This window comes from Mus musculus, chromosome 19, assembly GCF_000001635.26.
Source record: "Mus musculus strain C57BL/6J chromosome 19, GRCm38.p6 C57BL/6J".
NCBI classification, from domain to species: Eukaryota; Metazoa; Chordata; class Mammalia; order Rodentia; family Muridae; genus Mus; species Mus musculus.
In genome coordinates, this window is record NC_000085.6 from 39,294,700 (window position 1) to 39,314,846 (window position 20,147).

The 20,147-nt window shown below is 36.6% G+C and overlaps 1 protein-coding gene across 2 annotated transcripts in view; it reads left to right on the forward strand.

Annotated features, from left to right (window-relative positions):
* Positions 1-20,147, forward strand: part of Cyp2c29 (cytochrome P450, family 2, subfamily c, polypeptide 29) — a 43,670-nt gene that overhangs the window by 7,656 nt on the left and 15,867 nt on the right. Inside the window, exons 4-5 of one of the 2 annotated variants that reach the window (NM_007815.3) lie at positions 12,909-13,069; positions 14,956-15,132. In NM_007815.3, coding sequence (NP_031841.3) covers positions 12,909-13,069; positions 14,956-15,132 — 338 coding nt within the window. The remainder of the gene's footprint in view (positions 1-12,908; positions 13,070-14,955; positions 15,133-20,147) is intronic. The other variant, XM_006526636.2, reaches the window with a different exon arrangement.

Genomic DNA, 20,147 nt, shown 5'->3' on the forward strand with positions numbered 1-20,147 from the left:
GTTTCCTAAATGTTGTCACAGTCACTGTTAAGTTGGTAAGTGCAGCCACCTTGTTGTGTCCAGGAGACACTGTTTCCTTTGTCCAGGAGACACTGTTTCCTCATAATCGTCCACCTCTGACTTTCAGACTTTTTCTTCCATTCTTCCATAATGACTCGTAAGCTCTAACAAGATGAAGCCCTAGGATAACAATGTCCCATTTAGTGCTGAGCACATAGTTTCTTTGTGCTCTGTGTCTTGAGTTTCTGCATTCTTCCGTGTTAATTGTCATCTACTACAAGTAGAAATTTCTCTGATGTGGGTTTTGAGATACATCAAGAAATGGGTATTATGAAAAGTTATCTGAGTTGATTAACACTAAGCTCATTTAGAGTGATGATATTAGATTTAGTCTCAGGGTCCATGATATGTCTAGCCACAGAGTCTTGGCCTGATAACAATGCTAAATGTGTGTTTTAACTCATGGAACAGGCCTTAAACCAAAAGAGAAAAGTGTAATTTCCATGATGTGCATGTTACTGTGGTATCAGTTGATATTCCTTGCCAGGCAAGTTGTTACTGTAACTCACTGTCTTTATCTGGGTAAACTTGATCATTATGTTCTCTTCTAGTAGGCCACATAGCACCTTCAAACACTATAATAGTTAGCCCATATGAACAATTTGAGTACTATAAAATTTGTAACAATGATGCACCCGAAAACCTTTAAAAAATACCAAACAAATAATAACATAATGTGTAGACAAAAAGAAATCTGGGTGTGTTGGTGCATGGTTTTAATTCTAACACTCAGGAGATATTGATAGATGGATCTATAGAAAGGAAAGGAAGAAAAGAAGGAAGGAAGGAAGGAAGGAAGGAAGGAAGGAAGAGAAGAGAAGAAAAGAAGGAACGGAATAAGGAAGACCATTCTAGGCTAGCATCTCTGAAGATTATAAAGATTTTTTCAATAAAATATTTGTGACAAAATTCACAATTGAATCAAATAGAGTAGTCTCCATAATCTATTGGGATTCATTCCAGAGTTTCAGGAATGTCTTAATAAATATGAATTAATATATATAATCATTTTAATCATTTCTTCTACTATGGTTCTCAGAATTTTGACTTACATTTTAGTAAAACACACATGATGGCCCAGATCTTTAAAATGCACAGAGAAACAAGAAAATACTTTCTACTGAAATAATTTTTAAAATTAAATCTGAACTACTTCCACTAACTCTTCTGGCTGTCAGTTCTACCTGTCATTTCTGCACAAGTTAACTCTTTGTGTGTGTTTGTCTAGAAAAGGAATTTTCTTTTGCTACCACAGTAATGGTACTACTCAAGAAGTTTCTGTAGCGAAAATTTGATTAGCTATTTGATTTCTAAGGATTTTAAATTATTCTTCCAAATAAAGTGAAGGAAAAGACTGAGAAATGAAACTTAACCTGTGAGTGGCATGTATACATACATGAAAAATCCTGAATGTTTACCTTCCACTCCTTTTTGGTAAAATAAGATATGTCTTGACAGTATATAATATAATTAAGTTTATACAGCCTGGCATAGCCACAGCAATTTTAAGGAGTTTCTTTTTATTTAAATGTTTATGAATTTACTCAGAACACTGCTAATCTAAGTAATCCTTATGTGAGGTCTACAGATTTAAATTCAGGATCACCAGAAACATAAAGAGTGTAGATCATTTGATCAAAGCAAATTCACCATAGAAAGGACACCCAAAGAAACTTCACTGAGATTTGGAGAAATGGTTTATCACTGGAAAGAGTATGTTCCCCCAGTGAAGCAACAGTGGGTTCCCATAGACTTTATTAGGTAGCTCCACAATGTATGACTTGCTTTCCTGGTCTCCCTAGGTATTCAGACACACGCGCACACACACACACACACACACACACACACACACACACCTGTGATTGTATGCCACCAATAAAGATAAAAAAATTCCTTATGAGTTTTAAACCTGTAAGATCATATACATCGACATGATGCACGATTTTAAGCATTATATCAACAAAGAAATTTGAAAATGATGATTTTGGAAAATATTTACAAACCTATAAATATCAGCTTTCACCAGATATGTTGTGTAGAATGTAATTGAACAAACTTATTATATAGTTCTATTTTTAAAAAAAACATTTTTTTCTAATACTGTATGTCATGTTTTAAAAAAATTATTAGATATTTTCTTTATTTACATTTCAAATGTTATCCCTTTTCCTAGTTTCCCCTCTGAAAATCCCCTATCCCATCCACCTCCCCACCCAGCCTCCTGCTTCTCCACAACCTACCCACCCACCCACCCACCCTCTCTCATTCCTGGTCCTGGCATTCCCCTATACTGGGGTATAGAGCCTACACAGGACCAAGGGCCTCTCCTCCCATTAATGACCGACTAGACCATCCTCTGCTACATATATAACTAGAGCCACAAGTTCCACCATGTGTTTTCTTTGATTGGTGGTATAGTTCAAAGGAACTCTGGGGGTACTGGTTAGTTCATATTGATGTTCCTCCTATGGGGATTCAGTCCCCTTCAGCTCCCTAGGTATTTCTCTGGTTCCTTCATTGGAGACTTTGTGCTCTGTTTAATGGATGACTGTGAACATCCACTTCTGTACTTGCCAGGCACTGGCAGATCCTCGGAGGAGACAGCTATATCAGGCTCCTGTCAGCATGCTCTTGTTGGCATCTGCCTAGTAATTGGGTTTGGTGGTTGTTTATGAGGTAAATCCCCAAGTGGGACAGACTGTATAGTGGTTCCTTCAGGCTCTGCTCTAAACTTTGCTTCTGCAACTCCTTCCATGGGCATTTTGTTCCCTATTCTAAGAAGTAATGGAGTAGCCACACTTTGGTCTTCCTTCTTCTTGAGTTTAATGTGTTTTGCAAATTGTATCTTGGGTATTCTAAGTTTCTGGGCTGATATCCACTTATCAGGGACTGCATATCATGTGTGTTCTTTTGTGATTGGGTTACCTCACACAGGATGATATACTCCAGATCCATCCATTTGCCTAAGAATTTCATAAATTCATTCTTTTTAATAGCTGCATAGTACTCTATTGTGTAAATGTACCACATTTTCTGTATCCATTCTTCTGTTGAGGGACATCTGGGTTCTTTCCAGCTTCTGGCTAGTATAAATAAGGCTGCTATAAGCATAGTGGAGCATGTGTCCTTATTACAAGTTGGAACATATTCTGGGTATATGCCCAGGAGAGGTATTGCTGGATCTTCCAGTAGTACTATGTCCAATTTCCTACGGAACTGCCAAACTAATTTCCAGTGTGGGTGTACCAGCTTGCAATCCCACCAGCAATGGAGGAGTGTTCCTCTTTCTCTACACCCTTGTTAGCATCTTCTGTCACCTGTATTTTTGATCTTAGTCATTCTGACTGGTGTGAGGTAGAATCTCAGGTTTGTTTGGTTTGCATTTCTCTGATGATTAAGGATGTTGAACATTTTTTTCAGGTGCTTCTGTGCCATTCGGTATTCCTCAGTTGAGAATTTTTTGTTTATCTCTGTACCCCATTTTAATAGGTTTATTTGATTTTTTGGAGTCCAGCTTCTTGAGTTCTTTGTATATATTGGATATTAGTCCCTTATTAGATTTAGGATTGGTAAAGATCCTTTCCCAATCTGTCGGTGGCCTTTTTGTCCTATTGACAGTGTCTTTTGCCTTAAAGAAGCTTTGCAATTTTATAAGGCCCGACCGATTTGTCAGTTCTTGATTTTACAGCACAAGGCATTGCTGTTCTGTTCAGGAACTTTTCCTCTGTGCCCATATCTTTGAGGCTTTGCCCCACATTCTCTTCTATAAGTGTCAGTGTCTCTGGTTTTATGTGGAGTTCCTTGATCCACTTAGACTTGAGCTTTGTACAAAGAGATAAGAATGGATCAATTAATATTCTTCTTCATGATAACCACCAGTTGAGCCAGCACTATTTGTTGAAAATGCTGTCTTTTTTTCCACTGGATTGTTTTCAATCTCTTGTCAAAGATCAAGTGACCATAGTTGTTTTGGTTCATTTCTGGGTCTTTCATTTTTGTTCCATTGATCTATCTGTCTGTAGCTGTACCAGTACCATGTACTTTTAATCACAATTGCTCTGTAGTACAACTTGAGGTCAGGCATGGTGATTTCACCAGAGGTTCTTTTATTCTTGAGAATAATTTTTGCTATCCTAGGTTTTTTGTCATTCCAGATGAATTTGCAGATTGCCCTCTCTAATTCAGTGGTGAATTGAGTTGGGATTTTGATGGGGATTACATTGAATCTATAGATTGCTTTTTGCAAGATAGCCATTTTTACTATATTAATCCTGCCAATCTATGAGCATGGGAGATCTGTCCATCTTCTATCTTCTTCAATTTCTTTCTTCAGAAACTTGAAGTTCTTGTCATACAGATCTTTCACTTCCTTAGTTAGAGTCACACCAAGGTAAATTGTATTATTTGTGACTATTGAGAAGGGTGTTGTTTCCCTAATTTCTTTCTCAGCCTGTTTATCCTTTTTGTAGAGAAATGTCACTGATTTTTTTTTTTAGTTAATTTTATATCCAGCTACTGCTCTGAAGCTGTTTATCAGGTTTAGAAGTTCTCTGGTGGAATTTTTAGGATCACTTATTATACTATCATAACATTTGCAAATAGTGATATTTTGACTTTTTCCTTTCCAATTTGTATCCCCATGATCTCCCTTTGTTGTCTAATTGGTCTGGTTAGGATTTCAAGTACTATATTGAATAGGTAGGGAGAAGGTGAGCAGCCTTGTATAGATCCTGACTTTAGTGGGATTGCTTCATGTTTCTCTCCATTTAGTTTGATGTTGGCTACTGGCTTCCTATGGATTGTTTTTATTTTGTTTAAGTATGGACCTTGAATTTCTAATCTTTCCAAGACTTTTATCATGAATGGGTTTTGGATTTGTCTAATGCTTTCTCAGAATCTAAGGAGATGATCATGTGGTTTTGGTCTTTGAGTTTGTTTATACAGTGGATTACACTGATGGAGTTTTGTATATTAAACCATCCCTGCATCACTGAGATAAAGCCTACTTGATCATGATGGATGATCATTTTGATGTGTTCTTGGATTCTGTTTGCAAGAATTTTATTGAATATTTTTGCATCAATATTCATAAGGGAACTTGGTATGAAGTTCTTTTTCTTTGTTGCGTTTTTGTGTGGTTTAGGCATCAGAGTAATTGTGGCTTCATAGAATGAGTTGGGTAGAATACCTTCTGTTTCTATTTTGTGAAATAGTTTGAGGAGAATTGGAATTAGGTCTTCTTTGAAGGCCTGATAGAACTCTGCACTAAACCTATCTGGTCCTGTTTTTTTTTTTTTTTTTTTTTTTTGGTTGTGAAACTATTAATGAATGCTGCTATTTCCATAGGGGATATGGGGGCTGTTTAGATCATTAATCTGATCTTGATTTATCTCTGGTACCTGGTATCTGTCTAGATTTGTCCATTTCATCCAGGTTTTCCAGTTTTGTTGAGTATAGCCTTTTGCAGTAAAATGTGATTATGCTTTGGATTTTCTCAGGTTCTGTTGTTGTATCTCTCTGTTCATTTCTGATTTTTTTAATTAGGATACTGTTCCTGTGCCCTCTAGATAGTCTGGCAAAGGGTTTATCTATCTTGCAGAATTTCTCAAAGAAAAAAGAAAAGAAAAGAAAAGGAAAAGAGAAAAGAAAAGAAAAGAAAAGAAAAGAAAAGAAAAGAAAAGAAAAAGGAAAAACCAGCTCCTGGTTTGGTTGATTCTTTGTATAGTTCTTTTTGTGTCTTCATGGTTGATTTCAGCCCTGAGTTTGATTATTTCCTGCCTTCTACTTCTTTTGGGTGAATTAGCTTCCTTTTATTTTAGAGCTTTTAGGTGTGCTGTCAAGCTGCTAGTGTGTGCTCTCTCTAGTGTTTTTGCAGGCACTCAGAGCTATGAGTTTTCCTCTTAGGACTGGTTTTATTGTGTCCTATAAGTTTGGGTATGTTGTGGCTTCATTTTCATTAAACTCTAAAAAGTCTTTAATTTCTTTCTTTTTTTTCCTTGACCAATTTATCATTGAGTAGAGTGTTGTTCAGCAACCATATCAATGTTGGCTTTCTATTATTCATGTTGCTATTGAAGATCCACTTTTGTCCATGGTGATCGCATAGGATGCATGGGATAATTTCAATATTTTTTTTATCTGTTTAGGTCTGTTTTATGACTGAATATAGGGTCAGTTTTGGAGAAGGTACTATGAGGTGCTGACAAGAACGCATATCCTTTTGTTTTAGGATAAAATGTTCTGTAGATATCTGTTAAATCCATTTGTTTCATAACTTCTGTTAGTTTCACTGTGTCTTTCTTTAGTTTCTGTTTCCAAGACCTGTCCATTGATGAGAGTAGGATTTTACAGTCTCCCACTAGTATTGTGTGCGGACCAATGTGTACATTGATCTTTACTAAAGTTTCCTTAATGAATGTGGATGCCCTTGCATTTGGAACATAGATATTCTGAATTGAAAGTTCCTCTTGGAAGATTTTACGTTTGGTGATTATGAAGTGATGCTCCTTTTCTTTTTTGATAACTTTGGGTTGGAAGTAGATTTTATTCGATATTAGAATGGCTACTCCAACTTATTTCTTTGGACCATTTGCTTGGAAAATTTTTTTCAGCCTTTTACTCTGAGGTAGTGTCTGTCTTTGTCCCTGAGGTGGGTTTCCTGTATGCAGCAAAATATTGGGTCCTGTTTAGTAACCAGTCTGTTCGTCTATGTCTTTTTATTGGGGAATCGAGTCCATTGATTTTAAGAGATATCAAGGAAAAGTAATTGTTGCTTCCTGTTATTTTTGTTGTTAAAGTTGTGATTCTATTCTTGAGGATAGCTTCTTTTAATTTTTTAAGGGATTACTTTTTTATTTTTTCTAGGGCATAGTTTCCCTCCTTGTGTTGGAATTTTCCTTTATTGTCCTTTGAAGGGCTGGATTTGTGAGTAGATATTGTGTGAATTTGGTTTTGTCATGGAATACTTTGGTTTCTCCACTCATGCTAATTGAGAATTTTGCTGGGTATAGTAGCCTGGACTGGAATTTGTGTTTTCTTATGTTTTGAATAAAATGTGTCCAGGATCTTCTGGCTTTTATAGTCTCTGGTGAGAAGTCTGGTGTAATTCTGTTTTGTCTGACTTTATATTCTTACTTGACCTTTATCACTTGCTGATTTTAATATTCTGTCTTTTTTTAGTGCATTTGTTGTTCTGATTATTATCTGTCCAGAGGAATTTCTTTTCTCGTTCAGCCTATTTGGAGGTCTGTAGGCTTCTTGTATGTTGATGGGCATCTGTTTCTTTAGGTTAGGGAAGTTTTCTTCTGTAATTATGTTGAAGATATTTACTGTCCCTTTAAGTTGAAAATCTTCATTACATCTACTCCTATTATGCTTAGGTTTGGTCTTCTTATTGTGTCCCGGACTTTCTGGATGTTTTGAGTTAGGATCTTTTTTGCATTTAGCATTTTGTTTGATTGTTGTGTCAATATTTTCAATGGAATGTTCTTCACCTGAGATTCTATCTTCCATCTCTTGTATTCTGTTGCTATGCTTGCATCTATGGTTCCTGATTTCTTTCATAGGATTTCTATCTCCAGAGTCGTCTCCCTTTGTGATTTTTTAAAAAAAAAAATTTTTCTACTCCCATTTTTAGATCCTTGATAGTTTTGTTCAATTCTTTAACCTGTTTGGTAGTGTTTTCCTGTAACTCTTTAAGGGATTTTTATATTTCCTCTTTAATGGCTTCTAGCTGTTTACCTACGTTTTCCTTTATTTCTTTAAGGGAGTAATTTATTTCCTTCTTAAAGTCCTCCATCATCATCATGAGAAGTGACTTTGATCCATATCTTGCTTTTCTGGTGTGATGGTGTATCCAGGACTTCTATGTTGGGAGAGTTTGGTTCTGATGATGCCAAGTAACCTTTGTTTCTGTTGCTTCTGTTCTTATGCTTGGCTCCGGCCATCTGAGTATCTCAAGTGCTTGCTGCCCTCAATATATCCAATTGGAGCCTGTCCTTCCTTTAATCCTGGTTGATACAGGACTCCTCAGAGTCCAGCTTTCTCTGTGATCCTGTCATCTGGGCTCCTGTGAACCTGAGATTCTGGGTGTGTCAGAGTTCTTGGCAGTCAAGCTTCCTCTGAGACCCCGAGATCCTCCTGTGACCAAGTTCCTGGTATCCTGGTATCCTGGAATCCTAAGATTCCAGCACCTGGAAGTGGTGTGTGTTCTGGGGACTGTGGGGCTGTCTAGTGTCTTTAAAACCAAGGTATACCAGCACTGACCAGAAGCAACCCAAGCAGCTGGTCAGGCAAGTCTCCCATGTCCTTGCTCCTGCTGTCGTAGGCCAGTCACAATTGGAATCGATGTAGTGTTCCACTCACCAGTCATCCTAAGAACTCATAGAGAGTCAGTCCTCTGGGGACTGTGGGATTGTCAACTGAGGGACTTTAGCTCCTGGCCAGGCAGGTTTTCTTCTTCCCTGCTGCTGGCACAGGCCCAACAGGATTGGGTTGGAATTGGTGTTGTGTTCCACTCACCAGTGATCCTAAGATCATGTGGAATCCTCTGGGGACTTGGGACCATCCACTGAGTTATCCCAAGGTGATCTGGAACTGGCGCCAATCTGAAAGCTAGTATTTGTTTTATAATAACATTTATGGAGCTTTGCAACTTGTCCCATTTGTCAATTCTTGATCTTACAGCACAAGTCATTGCTGTTCTGTACAGGAATTTTCCCCCTGTGCCCATATCTTTAAGGCGTTTCCCCACTTTCTCCTCTATAAGTTTCAGTGTCTCTGGTGTTATGTGGAGTTCTTTGATCCACCTAGACTTGAGCTTTGTACAAGGAGATACGAATGGATCAATTTACATTCTTCTACATGATAACTACCAGTTGTGCCAGCACCATTTGTTGAAAATGCTGTCTTTCTTCCACTGGATGGTATAAGTTTCCTTGTCAAAGATCAAGGAGTCATAGGTGTGTGGGTACATTTCTGGACCATCAATTGTATTCCATTGATCTGTCTGTCGCTGTACCAGTACCATGCAATTTTTATCACAATTGCTCTGTAGTACAGCTTGCGGTCAGGCATGGTGATTCTCCCAGAGGTTCTTTTATTCTTGAGAATAATTTTTGCTATCCTAGATTTTTTGTCATTCCAGATGAATTTGCAAATTGCCCTTACTAACTCGGTGAAGAATTGCGTTGGAATTTTGATGGGGATTGCATTGAATTTGTAGATTGCTTCCAGCAGGATAGCCATTTTGACTATATTAATCCTGACAATCCATGAGCATGGGAGAAAATACTGTCATCAACACAAAAGGACACCAACAGATTGGGAAAGGATTTTTACCAATCCTAAATCCGATAGGCGACTAATATCCAGTATATAAAAAGAGCTCAAGAAGCTGGACTCCAGAAATTCAAATAACCCCATTAAAAATGGGGTACAGAGCTAAACAAAAAATTCTCAACTGAGGAATACCAAAGGGCTGAGAGGCACCTGAAAAAATGTTCAACATCCTTAATCATCAGGGAAATGCAAATCAAAACAACCCTGAGATTCCACCTCACACCAGTCAGAATGGCTAACATCAAAATCTCAGGTGACAGCAGATGCTGGCGAGGATGTGGAGAAAGAGGAACACTCCTCCATTGCTGGTGGGATTGTAAGCTTGTACAACCACTCTGGAAATCAGTCTGGTGGTTCCTCAGAAAATTGTACATAGTACTACTCGAATATCCAGCAATACCTTTCCTAGGCATAGACTCAGAAGATGTTTCAACTGGTATAAGAACACATGCTCCACTATGTTCATAGCAGCCTTATTATTTATTTATTTATTTATTTATTTAGTCCTTCCATTTCTTTTTATTGTTTTATTGTTTTCCAAAAACACAAAGCTGAATCAGATTGACTTAGATTCCAGTTCACTTCAAGCAGAATCACACCCAGACTAGTGGTCCTGGATGCTAAAAGTAAATAGGAAGATTAAACCATGAAAGCAAGTTACTAAGAATCACTCTTGTGTGGCCTCTGCATCAGCTCCTGCCTCTGGGTTTCTGCCTTTTTTTTAAAATATTTTTTTATTAGGTATTTTCCTCAATTACATTTTCAATGCTATCCCAAAAGTCCCCCATACCTTCCCCCCCTACCCCTACCCACCCACTCCCACTTTTTGGCCCTGGCATTCCCCTGTACTGGGGCATATAAAGTTTGCATGTCCAATGGGCCTCTCTTTCCACTGATGGCCGACTAGGCCATCTTTTGATACATATGCAGCTAGAGTCAAGAGCTCCGGGGTACTGGTTAGTTCATAATGTTGTTTCACCTATAGGGTTGCAGAACCCTTTAGCTCCTTGGATACATTCTCTAGCTCCTCCATTGGGGGCCCTGTGATCCATCCAATAGCTGACTGTGAGCATCCACTTATGTGTTTGTTAGGCCCCGGCATAGTCTCAGAAGTGAGCTATATCAGGGTCCTTTCAGCAAAATCTTGCTAGTGTATGCAATGGTGTCATCGTTTGGAGGCTGATTATGGGATGGATCCCTGGATATGGCAGTCTCTAGATGGTCCATCCTTTTGTCTCAGCTCCAAACTTTGTCTCTGTAACTCCTTCCATGGGTGTTTTGTTCCTAATTCTAAGAAGGGCAGCCTTATTTATAATAGCCAGGAGATGCAAAGAACCCAGATGTTTCTCAACAGAGGGATGGATACAGAAAAAGTGATATGTTTACACAATGGAGTACTACTCAGCTATTAAAAAGAATGAATTTATGAAATTCCTAGGCAAATGGTTGGACCTGGAGGGCATCATCCTGAGTGAGGTAACCCAATCACAAAAGAACTCACTTGATATGCACACACTGATAAATGGATATTAGCCCAGAAACTTATAATACCCAAGATACAATTTGCAAAACACAAGAAAATTAAGAAGAAGGAAGACCAACGTGTGGATACTTCATTCCTCTTTAGAATAGGGAACAAAATACCCATGGAAGGAGTTACAGTGACAAAGTTTGGTACTGAGACAAAAGGATGGACCTTCCAGAGACTGCCCCTCTCAGGGATCCATCCTATAATCAGCCACCAAATGCAGACACTATTGCATATGCCAGCAAGGTTTTGCTGAATGGACCTTGATATAGCTGTCTCTTGTGAGGCTATACAGTGCCTGGCAAATACAGAAGTGGATGCTCACAGTCATCTATAAGATGGAACACAGGGCCCCCAATGGAGGAGCTAGAGAAAGTACCCAAGGAGCTCAAGGAGTCTGCAACTAGATAGGTCGAAGAACAATATGAACTGTCCAGTACCCACAGAGCTCATGTCTCTAGGTGCATATGTAGCAGAAGATGGCCTAGTCGGCCATCATTGGGAAGAGAGGCCCTTTGGTCTTGCAAACTTTATATGCCCTGTACAGGGGAACACCAGGGCCAAGAAATGGGAGTGGGTGGATAGGGGAGCAGGGTGGGGGGAGGGTATAGGAGACTTTCAGAATAGCATTTTTTAATGTAAGTGAAGAAAATATCTAATGAAAAATTGAAAAAAGACATTTATGTACCATATGCTGTGAACATGCTCATATGTCATCACCTTTCTTGACATTCCCTTTCTATTTTTCCTATTCTCTTCTTGCTCAGAATTGTTATACTTAAAAAGATGTATTTATTTTTATTTTCTTTTTATAAATACTTACCTGTAAATATATGAGTGTACCACTAGCATGCCTGGTGGTCATAGAAGTAAGAAATGTGTGTCTTATCCTCCTAACTATGCAGTTTTGAAACTGATTATCCATTCTTCCCAATATCTTTTCCTGGATTCTCAATTGTCTGGTGTGATCATTCTTTTTATCTCTCAGAAGAACACCCACAAATGAAATATAGGGTTCCTCTCTGTTCTGTAAATTAGGTACCATTAACTAAAATATTATTCCTCTGGACTGTCTTATTTTCTAGTATCTTGTGCTCTGGAGTTCCTCCCTGAAGTCTCATAATCTTTGCCCCCAGCTCTATGAAACTTTGGCTTATGGGTCCAAATTGTGCATGTAAGACATGACACTCAGTAAAATGCATTGCTTTCAATGCTAAAATAAAAAGGGAAGTCTCTATAACTTCCTTCATGTTGGTTTGCCCTCTTAGAATAATAACTAAAATAAAAATTTTCATCTTATTTGGTAATATTAAAAAATGCATGTAGAACTTGCTGTTCTACATGTTGCATAATATTCTTTATTGTGTAACAAGGAAGATTTCTCATCATGTTTTTCCCTCTCATATGTAAACTCATCTACACTATTGCCCTTTCCTCCTTCTTTAGATCAATAGTTGCTTTTACAATTTACTGATTGTGCATACATAACTTCCAGGTATACACTTTTCTATTTCCTTCTGAGTATCTTATAGTGCATAGGCATTGTAGTAAGTTATAATTCTGCTCTAGATATCTGAAATTTTCTTATTATAACTTTTTTTTTGTTTTCTTTCCGTATAGAAGAAAGCTAAAACTGTTGAAATAGTATAACAGATATACTCCTTATGACTTTTAAGCCTGTAAGATCATACACATCAATATGGGGCAAAATTTTAAGTATTATATCATCATAGACATTTGATAATTATATTTTGTGAAATGTTTACAAACCTATAAATCTTGGTTTTCTCCAGAAAACCACCTCAAGTTTAAGATCGAAGTGATATTTCAATTTTATATGTAACAAATTCTTAGCTGTTAGGAAAATTGTAGGCAAGATATGGTTTAAAACTCCTAAAGAATTTTTACTTGTTAATAGAAGCAACATATCTTCTTTGTCCATTTTAATGGTATTTTTCCTAATTGTTTTCTCAATCTTCAGGCTCACCCTGTGACCCCACCTTCATCCTGAGCTGTGCTCCATGCAATGTCATCTGCTCAATTATTTTCCAGAATCGTTTTGATTATAAGGATAAGGAATTTCTTATCCTCATGGATAAAATAAATGAGAATGTCAAGATTCTGAGCTCCCCATGGTTGCAGGTGAAGTCAAGAAATTTTTCCTTCTGTGAAAAAACATGGTGCTTTATTGTCACAGATAAAATTCAATGTGGACCAAAAAATGAGGTGACAAGACACCTTGGTTCTGGACAGTATATTATGGAAAGAATATCTGGAAGGGAGTCCTCAGCCCTTTGCTATGCCAATAGAAAATCTGAAGGACAAAGGCTAGGTTGGCTCAATCCTTCAAGCTACCTATTCATTGATCTCCCCATTGATGTATACAGAGCTGTTGGTATAAAGTACAGCATTTACATCTAGAATTAGGCCCAATCACTCACAGGACATTCTTATTGCAACATTCTTGTCCTCTTTAAACCACTAAGCAATACTCATCATATTTCTGGGCAGGAGTAGTTTAGAAAGAATCTTCTCTTAATGGAGAAAGAATACCAGGGGTAATGAAATCTGCCTGAAAACCCTGAGTATTTTCAGTGTTTTGATACTTGAGCCAGAATTCTTGTCATGAGGTGACAAGTAGAAATGAGAATATGATTAGTTCAATGCTGTGTGGACCACACATATCCTTATATTGCCCTAGGCTGCTGAATAGCCATCTCCTGAACTCTGCATAATAACTGTGTGAGCATAGAGAAGTCTGTAAGATGTATGATGTACATTTATGTTTGAGGCCCTAAGGAGCTCCACCCACTTCTGAACATTCACTCCATGATGAGCCTGGTTTACAGGAGTTAAATATACCTTTTTGATTAAATCAAGTCATTCAACTCTTCTATTTTGCTGTCAACTGAAAACTGTTAATGTCAATAATTTACATCACATCATATTTCAAACTTGTAGGAAAGGAATGCTATATGCCTTTAATGAATTGTTATAAATATCCTTTATACTAAAAGGGATTCATTAATGTAGAAACTTATGATCTTTGATCAATTGGCCAGGAATTTTTCACCCAATTCTTTCCACTAACACAGAGCATTACATTACTCCATGCATGAAATGAAACATTTCTTTACATTGAACACCATTTTTATTCATGTCTGAATTTATAAACTTGAGTTGGAAGTTCTATATATTTTAGATGTGTGTATTTCTTCACATCTGCCCATTTAAAAAGGTTCTTTGGTGGATGTATAATGAATATTAATATATGTGTATATTGTAAATTAAGACAGAGGCTGATTGTCTTCATCTTAGCTAGTTCCCCAATAATGACACAGAGAGACTAAGAAAATTTCATAATTTCCAAGTTAAAACAAGATATCTAGGCATTATAATTCTTTTCTAATTCTGTAATCTAATCTGGCTGCCTACCAGCAAAATACCCAAGCATTTGCAGTTTTGGATTGGTCTGGCTCTCTGGACTTCAGATGTATTTTGCTCTTATGTCTTTCTGGATCCATTCCTCATGCTGAATTCTCTCTTCCCATCCCCTGCCTTGTAGAAGATTATGGAGAAATCAGTGAATAAATGTTGAACCTTGTTTGCACAAACCTTATATAAGAGATTCTTTACATAAGCTTTATAATGCTGTCTCAGATTGAAACCAGAGAGTGGGATAGGGAAATCAGCATTTGAATGATAGAAGGATATATTTTACACAGTACATAATACTTTATGTCTACAGTCAGGGAATGGAGAGATTCACCAGTGGTTAAGGGTGTTTTACCTTCCAAAGAACTTGAGTCCAATCTTCAGCACCCATGTGAGGTGACTATATACCACTAGCTTCAGAGGATCTGACACATCTAACCTTCAAAGGCATGTATGTGTATGTATAGACACACACACACAGACAAATAAACACAGACAATAACACAGAGAGACAGATACACACATACACAAGCACATAACTAAAATTAAAGCAACACATATTAACAAAATAAATTCTTGATCTGATTTTATAGGTCTGCAATAGTTTCCCTTCACTCATTGACTATTGTCCTGGAAGTCATCACAAAATAGTAAAAAATTTTAATTATCTAAAAAGTTATTTGTTGGAGAAAATAAAAGAACACAAGGAATCACTGGATGTTACAAACCCCCGTGACTTTATTGATTATTACCTAATTAAACAAAAACAGGTAAAATGTTAATATGATTATTTTATTGTTTAAGCATTTTGTGGTTTGTTGAACACTGAAATGTTTGTCAGAGATGATTTAAGTAAGTATATTTGAAAAATAGTTTGGTATATGTTATGTGTTGGAATGCACCATACAGATACTGGAAACATAAAGGGAACTTTTTAACTAGAGCACACTGACTTAATTGGAGTTGAGGGGAAAGCAACCCAAAGGATAGGTAAGATGGGAAAAATTCGAATTAAGTAAAATATAACCAACTATCATGGAGTGTGAATATTGGCAGCATAAATGCACATATTGTGTGGCTAGATTTCCTGAGTGTCTAGTGGATTAAATTTGTTCTAGCCATAGTGTTTATTTCAAAATGATAGAAATAGAAGTTAATTTCTGAAGGACTGAATTGTGTATGGAGAGGTATGTGGTGGAAAAAGAGTATCAAAGAGCAAGGCTTTCCATATAACCCCAAGGTAATTTTCATCAAAAGTGATTAAGGATTGGTAACCATTGGCTTTCCTGGCAGCATGGACCTGTGTACTTTATTCAAAAGACAATTTCCTATTTAATTTTCTTGGGGCTCGGTAAACATCAGTTGACTATAATGTTTGGGGTTGGTTGTGCACATCGATTTTACTCCACTGATCTTGATGATCCTTTGCTGGAGGTTCACCACCATGAGCTCTTTATAAGTATAGCAATACTTAAAATTCAGATGTCTAATTTCTTTGATTTTGCTGTAAGTTTGACTGACTATTTTGTCTCATCGTTGTCATCTAAATTTGTATATATTTTTTAAAGATTATTGTTCAGAAAGTCAGCCCAGTATGTTTACGTGGTACTTCAGGGCAGTAACTGTGTTGTATTTATTTTATGGTGGTATTTTATGTGCCTACAAGACACTGCCACTTCCAATTTCTTCTAGTTGGGAAGCATCTTATCAGTATGAAAAACATACCACACACACTAATGATCCCTGTTGTCCTGTAGCTTTTATTCTTTATTTTTTTCTTTATTTTGTTACTTTGCTTGTAAATTCTTTCCTAATTATCTCTTGGAAATATCTTCTCTGGCTCAGCTCAGCTTCTCCTGACTCAACTGTCACCAGCAATCTTCTCTTCTACTCTCTGACCCTACTCTTCTGTCTCTTAGACCCTTCTCCTGTCTATTCCCCAATCTTACTAGCCAAACTCTCCTGACAATACAGAATACAATTAATGTTTAAAAGCATGGCATAGCCATAGCAATTTCAAGGAGTTTCCTTTTACCTACATATTTATGAATTCATTCAGAACATTGCTAATTTAAGAGATCCTTATGTGAGGACTGTGTTCCCCAACTTGGTCATGCGAGGTCCAGTATTCAGCATATTTGAAGTGCTGTTTATAGGCCTATTGTTGCTCTACATTTTGGATAGTTCTGCATTGCAGATCAAAAATCCTGCTCAGAAACCTGTCAGTGATTAATTAGCTGGTAACTATTTCTTATCCTGGCTTTTCTGGCTTGCCAGGGAAGGCAGTGGATTATCAGGGTCTCTTCTTTCCTCCTTTTGGGTCAGTTGTCAAGGTTTTCAGAAAAGAATGGTTTCATGTTACTGGAGATTATGTGGGGGCATTGTCAGTCTTAATTTGTATTGCTCTCCCCATAATAGCCATTACTTTCAGTAAAGGTGAAACTACAAAAGAAGCCATTTCAAAGCTCAGTTTTCCATGAAAAACATGAGTATGTAACATGGTATGATGTATAAACTTTAGTTTATATACATCTTTAGTTTATCATACATCTGCCAGATTTCATTTCTTTTGGTGCTCTTAAGGTTTCTTCTAGCAGGTAATGGAGTTTGGTTATACAAAGTACAAGAAAGACATTTTGTTGTAATTTCCTTGGTGTTGCCAGGTGATAGAAAAGTTTTTATTTAAACCTTTACTGTTAACATGACATTGAATACAAAATTTTGAGGCTTCCAACACATTTCCTACTCAGACTGATCAATGTTTTCATTTCCTGTGAAAAAGGACTTGGCAAGCTTGTATGAGACAGAATATGGGTGATACATGATGTATAATTTCTATTTATGATTGCTTATTGCAGTTGCATAAATAACAAGGATAATTCTGAATTATCTAGAATTAATTCAATAGTTTCTATATGCAAAATAACTCTTTCTACGTATTAAGAATCAGTAATTATATTCAGAGTTTCAGGAAAATCTAATACCATGAGAACTGCATAACACTCTGATTTTTGAAGTGAAGCATATGGGTTTTGTTTTACTTTGCTTATTTTTCTGACTTATAACCAGGTATTCCAAACCTGTATATATTGTAAGTGTTTGAAGAATTGGTGTTCCCTTTACAATACACAGGAAAACTCAAATAGTGCTTTTTATAAACTAAAGATACCTTTAAGATATTGTTGTTAATTTCTTTCAAATAGTTGCTACAAACTCTTTGACAATTTTTATTGATTACCCATAATGAAGTAATCTCAGCATTAATATAAAGCAGTACAATTTTTGCTAGATCTATTCCTGAGAATTGACATAGTTTTATTCTTCCTTTTATAATTAAACCAGAAACCTTTTCTAATATGTCTTTTAACTTATTTACTTTGCATACTAAGAAGATCTGTTCTTAAATACTATCTTCCCTTTGAATGATGAGCCAAGTAGGAGAATGAATTGAGGGCAAGATAAGTAAAATACCATTCAGTTTTGGATCTATGCAATCCTCATATACATCTTGCACTCTCTTTTCTAGTAAAGCTAAACTTTTCTCTCTTTCCTTTGTTAGCTGTCTGGGTCTGTCTATGTCTGAATATCCTTGTAACATTTGAAACAAATTTCTTAACTCTTGAGTAGTTAACCCAATAATGTGCTATAACCAATTAATATCTCTCATTAATTATTCAAAATCATTAAGAGTTCATAACTGGTAAGTTCTGATCTGTATCTTCTGCCTGGAATTTTATTGTTGACTTATTTTATGATATAGATAGTGGGCGAACTCTCCTCTATGTTTTTTTTCAGAAGCAATCTACAATTCCTAATAAGGCATTTTTTGTTGTTGCTGTTTTTGGAGACAGGGTTTCTCTGTGTAGCCCTGGCTGTCCTGGAACTCACTCTGTAGACCAGGTTGGTCTTAAACTCAGAAATATGCCTGTCTCTGCCTCCCAAGTGATGGGATTAAAAACATGTGCCACCACTTCCTGGATTTAATAATAATAATAACAATTAATGATAATTAATAATAATAATAAATTATTTTCTGGGAAGAATCTGCAACAAAATCAGCAAACAAAATGCCATCATTGTAATGGTAAATAATGGATTGAGCAAATTGCCAATGAACTATTTCTAGGGCCTGTTGCACAAAATATTGACACAGATTTGGACTATTTAACATTCCTTGTGGAAGAACTTTACACTGATATCTTTTTACAGGTCAAGCATTTTTATAAGTAGGCACCAAGAAGGCAATTGTCCCCCTTATTCTGATCTTGCAAGGGGATAGTAAAAAAGCAGTCCTTTAAATCAGTTACTAACATAAGCCTTGCCTAGATCATAAAGAAGGTAAAGGTTCTCCAGACTGTAATGGACCTATTGGTTTAAATCTGTTAACATTCTCTATTTCCAAAATTTCTTTATTTTTAACAAATGTAAGGGAATTATATGGGTTAGTTGTGCCTCTAGCTGTTCTTGTACAAGATGCTCGAGTGTCTGTAATTTTTCTTAGTTAATGGCCACTGCTTTACCCATATAAGCTTATTACTCAACCATTTTATGGGTAGGGACTTTGGTATAATTTTAGCAGTGACCTTTCCCTTATATAATTGAAAACTCAGCCCATGCTTTGTTCTGTTTTTGGACAAACTGCAAAGTCAATGGTTGTTCTGGATGATAACTTTCTATACTTTCCTGAGTAGTATTTCACCCTTTATTTCAGGGACTCTATTTGTTATTAAGGGAATAGTAATATGAGTTCCCAACTACTGTACTAAATTTTATCCTCATAAACTTATGGCTGTGTCAGGCACATAAGGCCTTAACTTTTCTATTTGACTTTCTGATTCCACATAAGTAAGGCGTCACAAGTGTGTTTTCTGTGAGATGACTTTCCAATACCTAGAAAATTTTTGAAGTGGCCATTCTGAAATCCAAGGTTTGTGTGAAATAATAGTTACATTAGCTTCTGTATCCACCACATCTTCTATTTAAGTATCATAGCAAATTTAATTTTGGAGTCTGATGATTAACATCTGTTTTCAAGGACATATATTTTCCTGAATTTCAAAATTCTTCTGATCTTTCAACTGGAACGGCTTTATCTCTGATATAGGGAAACAGAAACAGTTGAGCAATTCCATCACCAGTGTTAAATTGCATATCTTAAAAAAAAAAAAAAACTTAGGCCATTTTTCAATTTCTCCCTTGAAATCTCCATCTATAATTTGTGGATGCACAGTACATCCTTGGGAAGTCAAATTATATTTTCCAAAGACCATCCCTACTGTTTGTGAGCAAAGGACCATAAACTCCGGTAGATATTTTGTAACATTTAATTTGATGGATAGTGTAAGATGTTTATGTTTGGCCAGGTCTAGAGCACCAATTCCTGCAGTAGCATACATTAGATATGCAATACATAGTTGAGGTTTTTGTGCTTGTTATTCCCTGGCTAACAAGATGCAAACAGCTCATACTTCTTGCTGTGGGACCTTGAGCTAGGCCTTATGCCAAGAAACTTCCATAGGAACTGCATCTATATTCATTTATCCAGTGGCAACTTTTGTCATATTGTATGCAGAACCCTGAAAGGCTAGGGCTTATTTCTGATTTATATGTGTAAAGCTATTGTCCTTAGCAATGCCTTGTTTACAATATTTGTTTTTAATGTCTGTACTTCCCACAATTAAAATACCAGGCCTTTTGATAGCAGAGACCTCTAGCTATAGCTTGACCTATTGTATTAGTATGGAGTACTTTAGAACCAATTTCATTTGTATTCTTTTTCCATTCA